Source organism: Urtica dioica, chromosome 6 (assembly GCF_054948205.1).
Source record: "Urtica dioica subsp. dioica isolate 48M chromosome 6, U.dioica_male_clone48M_v1_H2, whole genome shotgun sequence".
NCBI classification, from domain to species: Eukaryota; Viridiplantae; Streptophyta; class Magnoliopsida; order Rosales; family Urticaceae; genus Urtica; species Urtica dioica.
The window spans coordinates 40,164,426-40,180,432 of record NC_142761.1 but is presented as its reverse complement, the minus strand read 5'-3'; the positions used below and the strand labels follow the sequence as shown (position 1 = coordinate 40,180,432).

At 36.4% G+C, this 16,007-nt stretch overlaps 1 protein-coding gene across 1 annotated transcript; it reads right to left on the bottom strand.

Annotated features, from left to right (window-relative positions):
• Nucleotides 1-2,488: 2,488 nt before the first annotated feature.
• On the bottom strand, nt 2,489-4,296 carry LOC149394115 (uncharacterized). Its single transcript, XM_089616362.1, has one exon. The coding sequence runs from the start codon at nt 4,274-4,276 to the stop codon at nt 2,657-2,659; it is 1,620 nt and encodes a 539-aa protein (XP_089472488.1). The 5' UTR covers nt 4,277-4,296; the 3' UTR covers nt 2,489-2,656.
• Nucleotides 4,297-16,007: the final 11,711 nt, after the last annotated feature.

Genomic DNA, 16,007 nt, shown 5'->3' with positions numbered 1-16,007 from the left:
GAGTTCAGAAACAAACATACAACACCGAGGTCAAAAGTTTCCTTTCAATTTCAAAGTAAAATCCATGGTCAAAAGTCAAAACAGATGCGTAATTCAAGATGAAAAACGAAGATACAAACATCAGGCGAGAATAGTGGTCGATGAAGTCACCGGTGGCCTCAAACTCAGAAATCCAATTCGAAAAGAAATTAAAAGGACTCGGATTTTTACCTCGGTTCTCCGCGCTTGAGTTTTCGTCGGACTGTACCTCGCCGCCCTCGTCCTCCGCGTGCCGCCGGTGTCTCTCTCTCTCTACTCACTCTCGCTATGCCTCTCACTCAGCCCACGCCTCTCTTACTCTCTCTCTTGGCCAAAAGTTTTTTTCTCTCCTGGTTTTGCCGGTGTCTCTCTCCCTGCTCACTCTCGCTCTGCCTCTCACTCAGCCCACGCCTCTCTTTCTCTCTCTCTTGGCCGAAAGTTTTTTTCTCTCCCGATTTTGCCGGTGTCTCTCTCTCTCTGCTCACTCTCGCTCTGCCTCTCACTCAGCCCACGCCTCTCTTTCTCTCTCTCTTGGCCGAAAGTTTTTTTCTCTCCCGGTTTTGCCGGTGTCTCTCTCTCTGCTCACTCTCGCTCTGCCTCTCACTCAGCCCACGTCTCTCTTTCTCTCTCTCTCTTGGCCGAAAGTTTTTTTTCTCTCCCGGTGGTGGTCGTGCTAGGTCTCTTGGGTGACAGAGCGGGAAGAAGTTTTGGGTTCTCAGAAGATGGGTTCAACTTTTTTATTTTCTTTTTAATTAAAAAAATAAGGTTAAAATGATGGGTATATAAGTAATTTTGATGTTTTTGGCTGAAAAAATAAATGAAAAAGAAAATAAAAATGAGATGGTATAGAATTAAAACTGACTTTTTATAAATGCAATTAGCTCATTTTCTCGAAACGGAAAGGAATAAAATTGAAATAAAACGATTAATTTAAAAAAAAAATTAGCAAAATAGCCAATTTAAACATTTGAGTTTAGGAAAATAGCCAACGTTGCTTAAATCTTATGTAAATAGCCACTGCATTTTATTTACAAGTGTATTAAAAATACCCATAAAAAAGTTCAAAATTTTTGGGTATGTATGAGTATTTTTGTAAATATACGCTTGTAAATAAGCGTAAATAAAATGCAACGGCTATTTACATAAGATTTACGAAACATTAGTTATTTTGCAAAAGCAAAAGTTTAAATTAGCTATACACCTAAAAGATCCTAATTTTAATGGGTAGTAAAATCTTAAAAATTTGATTTTTCATTAGTTCTTTTTTTCTTTCGAAAATAGATATGATTTTTTTAATAAATGGTAAAATTGGAAATACATATTCAATTTAATTGTCACATCATCAAAATTGGCCATTTAGACAAAAATATTGAAACGTTTTCTATTTAGCAATTTTGATTTCACGTGACTTATTAAGTTAGATTTTTCAAAAACAATTATATTCACTAATCCGTAATATTTTTAGTTTATTGTAAAAAAAATGTACTTATTTTTAACATAAAATTAAAAATCGAATCCATGAAGGGCTATGAACTCTTAATGTCTAGATCGCATGTTCCCTTAATGTTTCTTTCTGTTTCCCTCCAATGAAAATAAGACTCATCATAAATTTATTTTATCATTATACCTTTTATTTAAAAAGTGATGAAATTGTTTATGCTGATAAGAGGGACACATAGAGACATCAAAAAGATGATCGACGATCCAAATTTAAATCAAGCTATGGTGAGAAGCATAGAGAAAAATGAGCACACCACACAATACACAAGCAAACAAGAGATTATATAATGTTTTATTGGACTACAAATTCAGTGCATAGAGAATCTTATTCGTTTCGTCATGGATTTCATTCTTTGCTTTTTTAGCAAAACTTCAAAAGTAACGTTAGATCTTCCAATTCTTTTCTTTTTTTTCCCCTTTGACCCGGAGATATACACTCTATTTAAGTAGCTTTACATTGGTTTTGGTAATATAATTATATCATATTGATCAGCGCATGCTATGCAAAGTTGCACAGACAGATCATTCAATAGACTTCATCTCAGCTTTCATTCCTTTGTTCTGTTTCACATGAGATATTATATACATTTGCAACAAAAAAATAGTACGTAGAGTTGACAAACCATATCTTAAACTTTGAGCAAATAAATAAATAAAATAAAATAAAAATGCTATGTAGAGTTGCCAAACCATATCTAAAACCGGTTGTAGTAAAAGTTGGAGTGAGCTAATGAAGCACCTAATTAGAATTTAAACTTTGTATGGCTGATACAAAACCTTTGGCTTGATACAAATTCCCCTAGACCTTCTCTCTAAATCAAGAGTTTTGACGTGATTATAATTTACAAGAAAACAATATCACACTAATGCCATGAAAATAAATCTCCATGACAGACTAAAAAAAAAAAAAAAACTATCATACTAAATGCATTCGTAATGAAAATCATTACTACTATGTTTTTATCAATAAAAGTATAGTACTATCATCATAGATTCATAGTTACTAAATACAAAAACATGTCATCAAGAACTGAAAACAGCAAAAAAGAAAGTGTCTCCGTTAGAAATATGATACTGCAGCTACATAAATTCTAAACTAACTTAAACTTTGAGTTGATAACCACCGTTTATGGTAGGTTTACTTTACAAGTGCTTTATGCCTCATTGCATGAATCTTCTTCAAAGAAGTCTTTGCTACATAATTTGGGACAATACCAGCACAAATCATATCCTTGAGAAGCTTGAGAGCAACATCTATTCGTCCCACTTTTATGTAGCCTTCGACCAGAGTGTGGTGTGAAACGATATCCGGCAGAATATTCTTTGATGACATCTCTTCAAACATCTCCTTTGCCCTCTCAATCTCACCTTGTAGGCAATACCCATTTATTAACGTGCTGTAAGTTACCACATTTGGCTCCAAACCATTTTGAATCATTGCTTCAAACAATTGCTGAGCCTTATCCATCTTCCCATTTCTTGCAAAGCCATCGATGAGAATACTTACAGTCACGATGTCTGGGATGATCTTTCGTGTCGCCATCTTGTCAAACAACCTCTTGGCTCCTTCCATATTATTAGAACGACAAAGCCCACATATCAAAGAGTTGTATGTCATAATGTTTGGCCTAAGATCTCTTTGAATCATCATCTCGAACACAGCCAAAGCGTCTTTTGTCCTCCCAACCTTGGAGAAAGCATCGACTAAGATGCTGTATGTAACTACATCCGGGGATACACCTTGATCCTTCATTTTGTCAAACAGCTCTTTGGCTTCTCTCCATAAGCCCGATTTGCACAAACCGTAGATCAAAGAACTGTAGGTGTAGATATTGGGCTTGAGACCCCTCTTAGTCATTACTTCAAAATTAACTAGCGCTTCTTTGGCTCTTCCATTTCTGCAAAGAGCATCCAACATTGTAGTGAAAGTAACAATATTGGGGAGGATTCCAGAATCGACCATCTTCTCAATGAACAGATTTGCTTCTTCCACTCGGCCAGCTTTGCACAACGCATCAATCAAAGACGTGAATGTGACAACATCAGGCTTCATACCTTGTGTTGGCATCGTCTTAAACAGTGATACTGCTTCGTCGATTTTCTCACTTTTGCAAAGCGAATCAATGACAATACTGTAGGTATGAACATCCCGAGAAACTCCATTTTTATCCATGTCAGTCACAAGTTTCTGGACTTCTTCCCAACGGCCAGATTTGCATAATCCATTAATCAATGAGTTATAGCTTACAACATCGGGCTGAAGACCGCGGCTGGTCAGGTCCCGAAACAAGCTCAATGCCTCCTCAGTTCGTCCTTCTTTGATGAGCCCGTCAATGATGGCATTAAAACTGTATAAATTCAGTTTGATCCCTTCAAATTTGACGATTCGCTTAAGAAGACCCATTGCCTTTTGGGTCTCTCCGGCCTTACAAAACCCATTGATGATGGTTCCATATGTTGCCTCATTACACAAACCTTTCTGCTCGACCATCTTCTCAAATAACTCCATTGCAGCAACCATAGAACCTTCCTTACAAAGCCCATCGAGAAGAGTATTCATGGTGAGCGAATCAGGACGAATCCCACTTTTAAGGGCGACTGAGAGCACTGAGAAGCCTGACTTTGCACTGTCTGACCGCCACAAACACTTGCCAACAATGGTCAGAGTAGAAATGTCAGGTTGGAAATCATTCCGACGAAACCTAACGAGGTGAGAGTACATCAAGATCCCAGTGGAGCACTGGTTCATCTTCGACATTGCCCCAATCAATTGATTGAAACTCCAAATAGAGGGCATGGGTCTCATTTCAGATAAGGTATTGAAGAGACGCAGAGCTTCGACCACAGTGAAGTCTCTCGATTTGCACCGCGTTTGAACCAATGTCTCAAACTGAGCACGTGAACTGTAATTACGAAAATGGGTAAAGAGAGGAGCAGAATTACCGGTTGAGATCTGGAAAGCTTTGATCTTCAAACCCATTTCCAATCTCAGCAATCCACAGCTGATCGATTGTCTACCGAAAGCTCTTCTGCTCAGCTTGTTAGGTTTCTTCTTTAGATTTTGCCTTCTTATCGCAGCAAGAACACCCAACGATTAATTGACAGTTTGGCTGAAAAAAAATAAACGATAGGACTGATTTGTAATAAATTAAAATTAAAGGGCAGATAAATTAATTTAAAATAATAAAGGGGTGAAGTGTTACACGTATCACTGTACAGCGGTAAAAATATAATAATTCTTTAGTTATATTTAGAATTAAAGACATTTTTTGCCACTCGTCTTTGACCTCTTTAACAACTTGGTCCCTGATTAAAAAAACCTGCAGTCTTGGTCTATTATGACCAACCAATTTTCATATTCGGTACTTCTGTTTATTTTTCTGTCAAAATTGGCGGATACTCATCACGTGCAAGTCACGTGTGCGAATTGTGGAGGGTAATTATCGTTTTGCCCTTACATTGGTTTGTAGAATAATGTCCTATATGGTTTCGATGAAAAAAAATAGAACAAAATAATATACTAAATTAATATATAAATTAATAGAACAAAAAAAATAGAACATTATATCTGGTAAATATAATGTCCCCAAATCGAAAGTCGACCTAGAAAACCATTTGAGAGAGAAGTGCGATTCGTGACTCAGCAGATCGGAGGAATTGGCGACCAATCGTGGAAGATCGGTGGAGTCGAGTCAAAGTCCATCGTCGCGGAGGAATTTGCGCACGCAAGGCAACAACGCCGGCAAGGTGACAAGTGGGCGTCGTGGACGAGTTTGGTCGTGTACATGCGGTCATATCGGAGTCAAGTATACTCCATGGACATCGGAAAATCCTGGGCGAAAGTTTTATGGGTGTCCTTATTATAAGGTATGGATTTATTCTGCATTTAATTTCGAGTTTGAGATTTTTCAATGTTTGAATTGGTGAACTTTATACCAGGAGAAAATGGATGTGGGTTTATTGAGTGGGTCGACCCTCCTATTTGTGCTAGATCGAAAATGATTATTCCCGGGCTTTTGAAGAGGATAAATTCGCAAGAAAAGAGGTTCCCGGAGTTTGCCGATGTACTACAAGAAGATCAAGTAGGAGCAGTCGAAGAACAATTAAGAGCAATAGAAGCACAATTACGAGCAATTCAAGAACATTTACTATCAATCCAAGAAAAGAATGAACTCAAATTCACGAAGCGAATGATTATGTTGATTTTATTGATTGTGTTTGTGTTGTTGATTAAGTGACTTTGGTAACTTAGCTTGGTTATGCAACTTATCTTTGGTAAATCTTTGGTTATGTAACTTATCTTTGAGCGGGTCTTGTTTTGTAACTTATTTTGGTTATGTATGTGTTTTCAAGACTGCAGGATATACACTACAACAAATACAGTTTTTCGGTGCGGATAACTTTTGGGTGCGACTTTTCGCACCCAAAACTACTTTCGAGTGCGACTTTTCGCACCCAAAAGTCACTGAAGTCGCACAAAAAATTTCGCTGATTTTTTTAAATTGGGGTGCGAAAAGTCGCACCCAAAAGTTCATCATACATTTGGGTGCGACAAAGTCGCACCCAAAAGTCCAAAACATTTGGTCTAAAAATTTAGCGGGATTTTGTTCCCTCTTATTTGTTTTCACCAACACAAGAGAAAGAAAGAAACGGGAAAGGAAAAAAAAAAGAAGAAAATAAAAGAAAAGAAAGAAAGAAAGGAAAGGAAAGAAAGGAAAGAAAGAAGAGAGAAAGGGAAAGAGAGAGACCGAGAGAAGGAGAGAGAGAGCCGAGAGAAGAGTATCGGCCGATACATCTCCTTCATTTCATCTTCTTCGTCTTCACGTAGCTCAGTTCCTCGCGCGCCAACCGAGCTCCACCGCACGCCTCGACCGAGCAAAGCGCCACCGCCGCGAGCTCGCCGTGGCCGCCGCCCGAGAAAGAACCCCGGAGGAAGAGAGAGTAACCCCCGAGAAGAGTGAATCTCACAAAGATTAGGTAAGAAATCAAACTTGAGATGGATTTTAGGATTAGGGTTTGGAATTTATTTTAGTGTTTTTGGATTCAGAGTTGGTTTGGTGAAATTGATTGGCTTTTGATGATTGATTGTTTAAGCTTGGTTATGATGATTAGAACTCGGATTCATGGATTGAAATTGTTGTTTGATTTTTCCTTGTAATTTTTGGCCAAAAATTAGGGTTTGTTCATTTGAAATTTGGGGGTTTTGATTTGGACGTGCTTTGATGATTCTCGGATTGCAATTATGCTCAAAATTGTGTTTACAATGGATCGTTTTTGGATATTTGGACAATTGATTTTGATTTTTGAGTTTGACCGTGTGAGTATAGGCTTGGCTATGAGTTTTGTTTGGCCGTGTGTGTACACCAGCTTTGGCCGTGTGGTTGTGGTTTCGAAATTCAAATTGTGAGTTATTAATGACTTGAATATGGTTTGTTGTGGGTTCGGGGACGGAAAATTTTAAAGTTCATGAGGTTTCGGAATTTTTTTAGACGAAGGTAAAAATTTAATTGATGTTCTATAGATAAACATGTTTTATTGCTGCTTTGTACTGAGCAGTGTAAAGCAATAGTAATTTGATGAATACAAAAGTGTATTTAATATGTGACAACCTGTTCGTTTGGTGGATTTTTTTAACTTTTATTTTGGTTGTTTTTTTTTTAACTTTTATTTCAGGTTCTTTCATGTCTTTGAGTATGTGTGTGTGTATTTAATGTGCGCTCTAATAATTTTTTTATTCTGCAGATTCTCTGCTCCACACATAGATCCGGTTCTTAGCCTTTGTGTGTTCTGTTTGTATGGGTCTGTGATAGTCTCCGATCAAACACGACCACGGCAGTCTCCGAGCTCCGATCGCAAGGCTGAGGCAGCAACAAAGCGAGTCTCAGAGGAAAATCGAGTCCGTGGAGGCAATCGATTATATAATTAAGTAAGTATTCTGTCTCTCAATGACAAGGGAATGATGGTAATATGCTGTATTGATGATGAAGTAAGTAAGTTCCTAGACTTTTTTTTTTTTTTTTGCTTTTGAAATATCGTGAACTGGGAGATCAAATCCATGACGACTTATAGTGCATTTATTGAGATAGCTTCTGACTTTTTATATTTTTTTATAAAAATGTTTGATCATTCCCTCGATAATTGTTTCTTAATTGTGTATTGACCACAAAATAGTTATTGTATGTGAGTGACTCGAGTGTGTCTTTGTGTGATCGCTTGTATGTGTGTTTGTGGCTTAAACAGCGTGTGGAATAACTCAATCTAAAAGGGTGTCGGAGATCATTATTAGGAGCTTTAGTCTTATCGGTGGTTGCGTTGTGATTCTCCATCTGAACGATGAAGCTCTGTTCTTATCGATGTCAGCAAATGTGAGCGTGATGTTATTGCAAATGAATACAATATAGTTTCAGGGATGTATTTCTTTATTTCGTCTATGTAAGAGATATTTATTTCATGTTAATTAAAGCATTATGAATTAAGTATTTTTTTTATATTGAGAACTTATATTTTTAATTATGCTTTGCCTTATTTTTTTATATTTTTATATTGAGAAATTATATTTTTAATTGATGTTTTGCCTTATTTTTTTTCAAACCCGAAATAGGAATTCAAGTCACTTTTAAATAAACTGACATCCAAAATACTGATATTTATTATGTTTTTCATATATTTGACGTCGCTTTTTAAAAGAGCGACGTCTAAAATACTATTATAGTAAATTAACTCTCACCAATTTATGGCGGGAATAACTTTTGGGTGCGACTTTTCGCATCCACAGCTTTACCCGCCAAACTATTGGGTGCGATTTTTCGCACCCAAAGCTCTACCGCCAAAGTTTTGGGTGCGACTTTTCGCACCCGATGTTTTTCCCCCGCCTTTTCAACTATGATTTGTGTACAGTTGGGTGCGATTTTGGGTGCGAAAAGTCGCACCCGAAATTCATGACTTTTGGGTGCGACTTTTCGCACCCAAGACCTTTAGGTGCGGACTTTAGGGTGCGAAAAAGTCGCACCTAAAGTCGCACCCAAAGGTATCATTGGGTGCGAAAATTGACTTTCAGGTGAGAAAAAAGTCGCACCTATTGCTATTTTTTGTACTAGTGATATGGTTATGTAAGTGTTTTCAAGACTGCAGTCTTTGAGCAGGTCTTATTTTGTAACTTATTTTGGTTATGTACTTTGAGCAGTTCTTGGTTAGACATTCCAGCACTTGTAGAGTAACAAAATTGAACAAAATTATAACAAAATTTGAACAATGTAATGCCAAAATATGAGACAAAATTGTAACATTCAATTTCCAGTAAGTTATGCCATATAATATGAGACAAAATATGATACTTCTACATCTGTTTTACAGTTCCAAAATATGATATAAGTACAATGTCATGTACTTCTAGGTTGCCACAAGTTTTAGCCTTTTTTTACAACATATACAAGCTTGATTATAATCAAAGCAGTAAACCAAAAAAGGTGTTCAAAATAAGGACTTCAGACAGGCTTAATCTAAGTCCTAAAAACAGCATCTAATCGTCTCTGAATAAACCCCGCGGTTGCATCACGTCATTCCTTGTGTTGTGACTCTTGAACCGCGGACTTCTCTATTTACATTCAAAATGAGCCATGTCAGTCCTTATCACAAATATCACAACAACTTTTCAAATTGTAAACATACCCTTGTTGGCTGGATTGGTTGTGATCCTCGAGTTGCTTGTGATCCTCTACGTGCTTTGGATGGGTGAGTTGGTTGAGATGGTTAAGAAGCCATAGGTGGCTGGTTGGATTGACTGGGTGGTTGGGATGGTTGAGAAGCCATAGGTGGCTGGTTGGATTGACTGGGTGGTTGGGATGGTTAAGAAGCCATAGGTGGCTGGTTGGATTGACTGGGTGGTTGGGATGGTTCAGTAGGTGGTTGTGACCTTCGTCCTCGACGTGATGGGCCTCCTCGGTGTCCATTTCCATGTCTCTGAATAAACCAATAATGTCGGATTATAACAAGAGATATAACAAGTAATGATATAACAAGAAACCTACAACTACATTACCTCATTTTCTTTCTGTCTTCTAAAACAGGTTTTCACATTGTGTCCCACTTGACCGCATTGAGTGCACTTTGGCTTAACATATTTCCTCGTCATCTTTGTTCCATTCCTAGGGACTAACTCGTCATGTTGAAGTCGACGAAGCTTCTTTGGCCTTCCTGGTTTGGCTCTGTTTGGAGGCATTGCGAGTGGTGGTTGTCCAGTACGTGGCCACTGCTCTAGAGGGTTGATTGGCTTAACATGATGAACATATGTGCTCTCGTAACAAGGTTTCTTGTACCAATGGGAGACATATTTCAAAGGATCTTCCTCTCACTGCCAGATGCAATTGATTGCATGCGAAAAAGGAATGTCAATTAGAGACAAACTTAAATAACATTGCAAAGAGTAAGACTATTTAAACTGAACATATTACAGTAAAGGAATACCTGACAAATTCCATCTACTGCATGAGCACGAGTGTGTAGATAGATTCACGGCGTACATGGTTCCATACATGTTTGAGACTTGGTAATCAAAATCACCAGCCCAATATGGAATATTCTAAGATGATAGAATTTTGTTTGCTTCGAGGATCTTGAAAATTCTAGGTCCAAGCTCACCATGCCACTTCTCTACGGCTGTTCTCTGTTTGGAGAACCTTTGCAGTAGGTATATCCGCATGCGCTCCAACAGTGACAATATTGGTTTTTCCCTTGCCATAAGCATGGCCCTAGTTCCGTTGAAACTTTCACATAGGTTATTCAACACTATTTCACACTTAGGAGCTTACCTGAAATTGCATCTTGCCCAATATTGAGGACCATTTTCAATTAGCCAATCGTAAGCGTCTTGATCTTCAGCTTTGATTAGTTCCATCTCTGCCTCAAACCGTGCCTGAGAAGCCATTGTCGCGGCCATCATTTTCGCTTTAAAAAATGCTCCCTTATGAACCTGGTCAATTAAATCCAAATCATTTAAGTCAGTAAAGTACCAAATCAAGTATATCAAAACAGAATATAATGAAAAGAATAAATTTCATTTACTTGACCTTTGTAAAATTGCCTTGGAGATGGCGTGCACAGTGCCTGTGTTCACCTTGCACTGAGCTCTCGCCCCACAAATCATTCAACGCCTCTTGAAGGTCTTTCTGTTTATCCGAAATGAACGTCCAATGGTGGTCGTTGTTGAGACTCACATCGTCCTTGAGTAGGTCAAAAACCAAGTCCAAGACGACTTGCATTCAGCTTCCACAACAACATACACGATAGGAAACATCGAGTTGTTGGCATCGATTCTTATCGCTGAAAGTAACTGACCGGTATGATGGCCTTTGATATGGCATATGTCGACACTAATCACAGGGCGACATTGTTTAAATCCTAGTTTACATGCTTCAAAACATATATAAATCCGCTGAAACACTGCCTTTCCTTCGCTGTCGAGTTCGGATTCAATCTTCACAGTTGACCCTGGGTTTGACCGCTTGATTTCAGCCGCGTAGCTCCATAATGCAGCGTACTGCTCCTTATATGACCCTTCAATATCCTTAGTTGCATGCATTTTTGCCCTATATGCCTTCATCACGTTACACTTCACGATATGGTCCTTATGGACACGGTTCATGAACTCTGGTGCGGACCAGGACTCGTTAGTTTTGAAGCTCTGCATACACTCTTTCGCGAGCCACCTAGCTGTAGTAAATCTGTTAACGTTCACTCTAGAGCATGTATGCTTTGGTTTGTACGTCTTGATTTGATGCATAACACAACCATTTGCAATGTGAGTTCTTACACGCTGCCCTAACCCTTTAGCCCTCGTTTTCTTAAAATAGACGTCTTTGCCCTCTTTGATAGCTTGTTGCCTGATTGCCTGCTTAAAGACATGAGAACTAGGAAATGACATTCCCAGTTTTAGTATCACGTCACGCATATCAGTTTCTTCTCTGAACTCCTGAAATCGTGGCAGCTTCTTCTTGATGTGTACTTTCTGCTTGCCCTTCACACCATCACAGACCTATTCTGCCTTGTTGTCTTCTGAGTCCGATTCATAGCCTCTAATGTCAGCGTCTATGTCGAAGTCGCTATCATCTTCAGAGTTATCAATTAGAAAATCCTTCCCCTTTTTTAACTACGCCTGCTAGGCCCAAGTCAACAGCTGCCCCATCCACTTCAATTTCTTCGTCACTCAACTCGAAACCAAACTCGTTCTGGCCTTCTCTGATACGCTTCACATGTCTGTTCATCCATGGCATTTTGTGCTTCCTCATCAACCTCTTCACGGTCTTCTTCCTCAATGTCACCCTGTGCGTCGTCATCACTGGCCACATGATCAGATAAATGATCATTAATGACTGGTTCAGGACCAGGGTCCTCATGCTCTTCTTGCTCAGCCACAACGTCGTCATGGTTGTATTCATCGTCCTCACCAACGCTGTTTTGTATAACTGGTGCTGCAACTGGATGATCACAATAAATATTGACCTCCCAGCTTGTCTTCAGATTTTCAGCTAGACGTTCCAGCAACTCACCGTCCAATTCAATCCAAATCACCTTACATTCAGGCGCGTCCATGTAGTAATCACAACCAGTTGCGTAACCAAGTTCCTTTGTCATCATATCATTCAACACTTGAATAGACATTCTGTCTATATCTACAAACATAAACTGACTTACAGTGCCGCCATCGTATTTGTCCAAACCATATCCACAGTCAAACCTCAGCGTACCTCCATGGTAGACATTGATAGAAAAATTGTTTAGAAGTTCCTCTGAAATAAAAACATGGCAACAAAAGCTTTCATTTAATACTCTTTCATGTACAAAGTAAACTAATAATAAAACATGAAACCCATTACATAAATACCCTCAAAACCCCACACCCACCCATACATGTACCAAACTCTACCGACAAAAACGGGACCACAACCAACACTAAAGGACCGGAAACGAAAAAAAAAACAAACAAAAATGAAGCCAAAACACTAGTGGTCTCATTACCCTCATTACCCATCTGCAAAAACATATCCTTCGATAACAACAAAACAATAAAGAACAAATAAAACCATAAGCTTACCATAAGCCCCTTCTTGAATCGGGGTTCGAGATTTATCCCACTCGCGTTTCTCCCTCGAAGTGGCTTGCTTCGCCGGCGATGTCGTACGTCTTTTCTTCACCGGCGATGTCGTACGTCCTATCTTCGGCGATTTACCTTTCTTCCGCACCATATTCGGATTAAGTTTTTAGGGTTTTTCTCTTCTCAGTCGAATTTTTTGGGATTTTTGCGATTTTTTATTTCAGATTTCACATTTTATATTTTCGAATGATTATTTACAATTACAAAATGAATTGATGATTTACAATCACATTTTATAATGAATTGATTATTTTTTAAAATTAAAAAATTACAACATTTGTCAAATTATTAAACGAAATTAGCGGGATTACAAAATTACCCTCCACAATTCGCACACGTGACTTGCACGTGATGAGTATCCGCCAATTTTGACAGAAAAATAAACAGAAGTACGAAATATGAAAATTGGCTGGTCATAATAGGCCAAGACTGCAGGTTTTTTTAATCAGGGACCAAGTTGTTAAAGAGGTCAAAGACGAGGGGCCAAATTTTTTTTTTAATTCTGATATTTAATATTTTCTGACAGTCTTGACCTAATTATTATCTCAAACTCTCCTCAGACACATCCACACACGCTGAGAAGTTCAAGGTTGACAAACTGAATAGCCAAGGTTACTTAAATTAGTTACTTTTTTTTAATGAGAAATTGTCTCATTTGTCACCAATTTCATAACATTTTATCACTTTCCACCAAAAGACTAATTTGGCCCAAAATGTCACCACTATGTCAACAATGTTGACATTTATGTCAACAATTTTGACATCTAATAGTGAAGAGCAAAAATAAATGTCAACATTGTTGACATAGATGGTGGTATTTTGGGTCAAATTAGTCTTTTGGTGGAAAGTTTGAAAATGTTATGAAATTGGTGACAAATGGGGCAATTTCTCTTTTTTAATTTCGAAAATAGATATGATTTTTAAATGGTAATTTAGCAAAATAGCCAACTTAAACGTTGGGAATTCCTAAATAGCCATGGTTTAGTAAATATTAGGTAAATAACCAATTTTATATATTTACAAAATATTAAGTAAATAGCCACTGTCATATTAAGCCACGTCATCATTTATGGCTATTTACCTAATATTTACCAAACCTTAGCTATTTAACAATATCAAACATTTAAGTTTGCTATTTTTCTAATTAATTTTTTAAAAAATAAATGGTAAAATTGGAAGTACATATTCAATTTAATTGTCACATCATCAAAATTGGCCATTTAAACAAAAATATTGAAACATTTTCTATTTAGCAATTTTGATTTCACGTGAGTTATTTATTTAGATTTTTCAATAACAATTATAGTCATTAATCCGTACTATTTTTAGTTTATTGTTAAAAAAAATGTACTTATTTTTAACATAAAATTAAAAATCGAATCCATGAAGGGCTATGAACTCTTAATGTCTAGATCGCATGTTCCCTTAATGTTTCTTTCTGTTTCCCTCCAATGAAAATAAGACTCATCATAAATTTATTTTATCATTATACTTTTTATTTAAAAAGTGATGAAATGGTTTATGCTGATAAGAGGGACACAGAGAGACATCGAAAAGATGTTCGACGATCCGAATTTAAATCAAGCTATGTTGAGAAGCATAGAGAAAAATGAGCACACCACACAATACACAAGCGAACAAGAGATTATATAATGTTTTATTGGACTACAAATTCAGTGCATAGAGAATCTTATTCTTTTCGTCATGGATTTCTTTCTTTGCTTTTTTAGCAGAACTTCAAAAGTAACGTTAGATCTTCCAATTCTTTTCTTTTTTTTTTCCCCTTTCACCCGGAGGTATTCACTCTAATTAAGTAGACATTTGTAATATAATTATATCATACAAAGTTGCAGAGACAGATCATTCAATAGACTTCATCTCAGCTTTCATTTCTTTGTTCTGTTTCACATGAGATATTATATACATTTGCAACAAAAAATACTACGTAGAGTTGACAAACCATATCTTAAACTTTGAGCAAAAAATAAAGAATAAAAAAAATAAAAATAAAATAAATATTATATTGTGAACGTTGTAGTGAACTTTTGAAACACATAATTGCTGAGCATTGCCATCAATTTTATTTTTTTAAATGAAACCCAACTTTAACTTATGACTCCAGACCCCAAAACAGCAATGGAACTTTGTACTGTGTTTTGTTTTCTATTCAGTTCATTGTTATTTGTTACATATTACTTATTTTGAAACTTTACTCTTTTTCTTAATGAATTTAATTTCATTAAAAAAAATTAAAATCAACATTACAATTTGTAAAGAGGTTGAAAATTTCGTTATCTTAATCTTTTCAATTTTTCATGATGGTAATAATTATTTCACTTTTCCCTAATAGGTAACTCTATGATTATCTTCAAGAAAAACTTAGATAAATTAGTCAAATTCCTAAGTCCCTCTTAAATATTAGTATAAATTCATTTAACTAAACAAATTGCCAAATTATTTTTAATGTACGATTGTAATCCTCTTTTATCCTTCTTCTTTAATATCGTAGGGTCTCCTCTTTTTTTTTTTTAAATACTACTTCTTCTTTAACGATAAAGAAGAATGCGTCTAACGACATTTTTTTTCACTTTCTTTTGTTTACTATTTCAAGTCAATCTTACATGTTATATTTTCTTCACTCTTCTCCAATTTTTTAACGAATTAAAAAAATCAACATTACATTTTGTAAAGAGATATAAAATTTTGTAATGTTTCTTATTTCAATTTATAGTAATGGTTATAATCATTTCACTTTTCTTTACTAGGTAAAATTATATCATTTTTGCTCAATGATAAAGAAAGAAGCAATTTGAGTAGTTATACTATTATCTGTTTCCAAGTAATTAGCTCGTTCACGTTAAATTTTTGGCCAAATGATATGATTATATTTAAGAAAACAGCCAATATTATAGTTTAATGAAAAAACGAGTACATGTGGACAGTAAGCATTATATTTGTATTATTATTAATACCATTTTTATCCACACATTCAATATGAAGTTGCACATATAGATCACTCAATCAACTTCATTTTACTTTACATTTCTTTGTTCTGTTTCAAATGAAATATTATATACATAGGCAACTAAAAATGCTATGTAGAGTGGCCAAACCTTATCTTAAACCGGTTGTAGTAAAAGTTGGAGTGAGCTAATGAAGCACCTAATTAGAATTTAAACTTTGTATGGCTGATACAAAACCTTTGGCTTGATACAAATTCCCCTAGACCTTCTCTCTAAATCAAGAGTTTTGACGTGATTATAATTTACAAGAAAACAATATCACACTAATCCCATGAAAATAAATCTCCATGAAAGACTAAAAAAAAAAACTATCATAC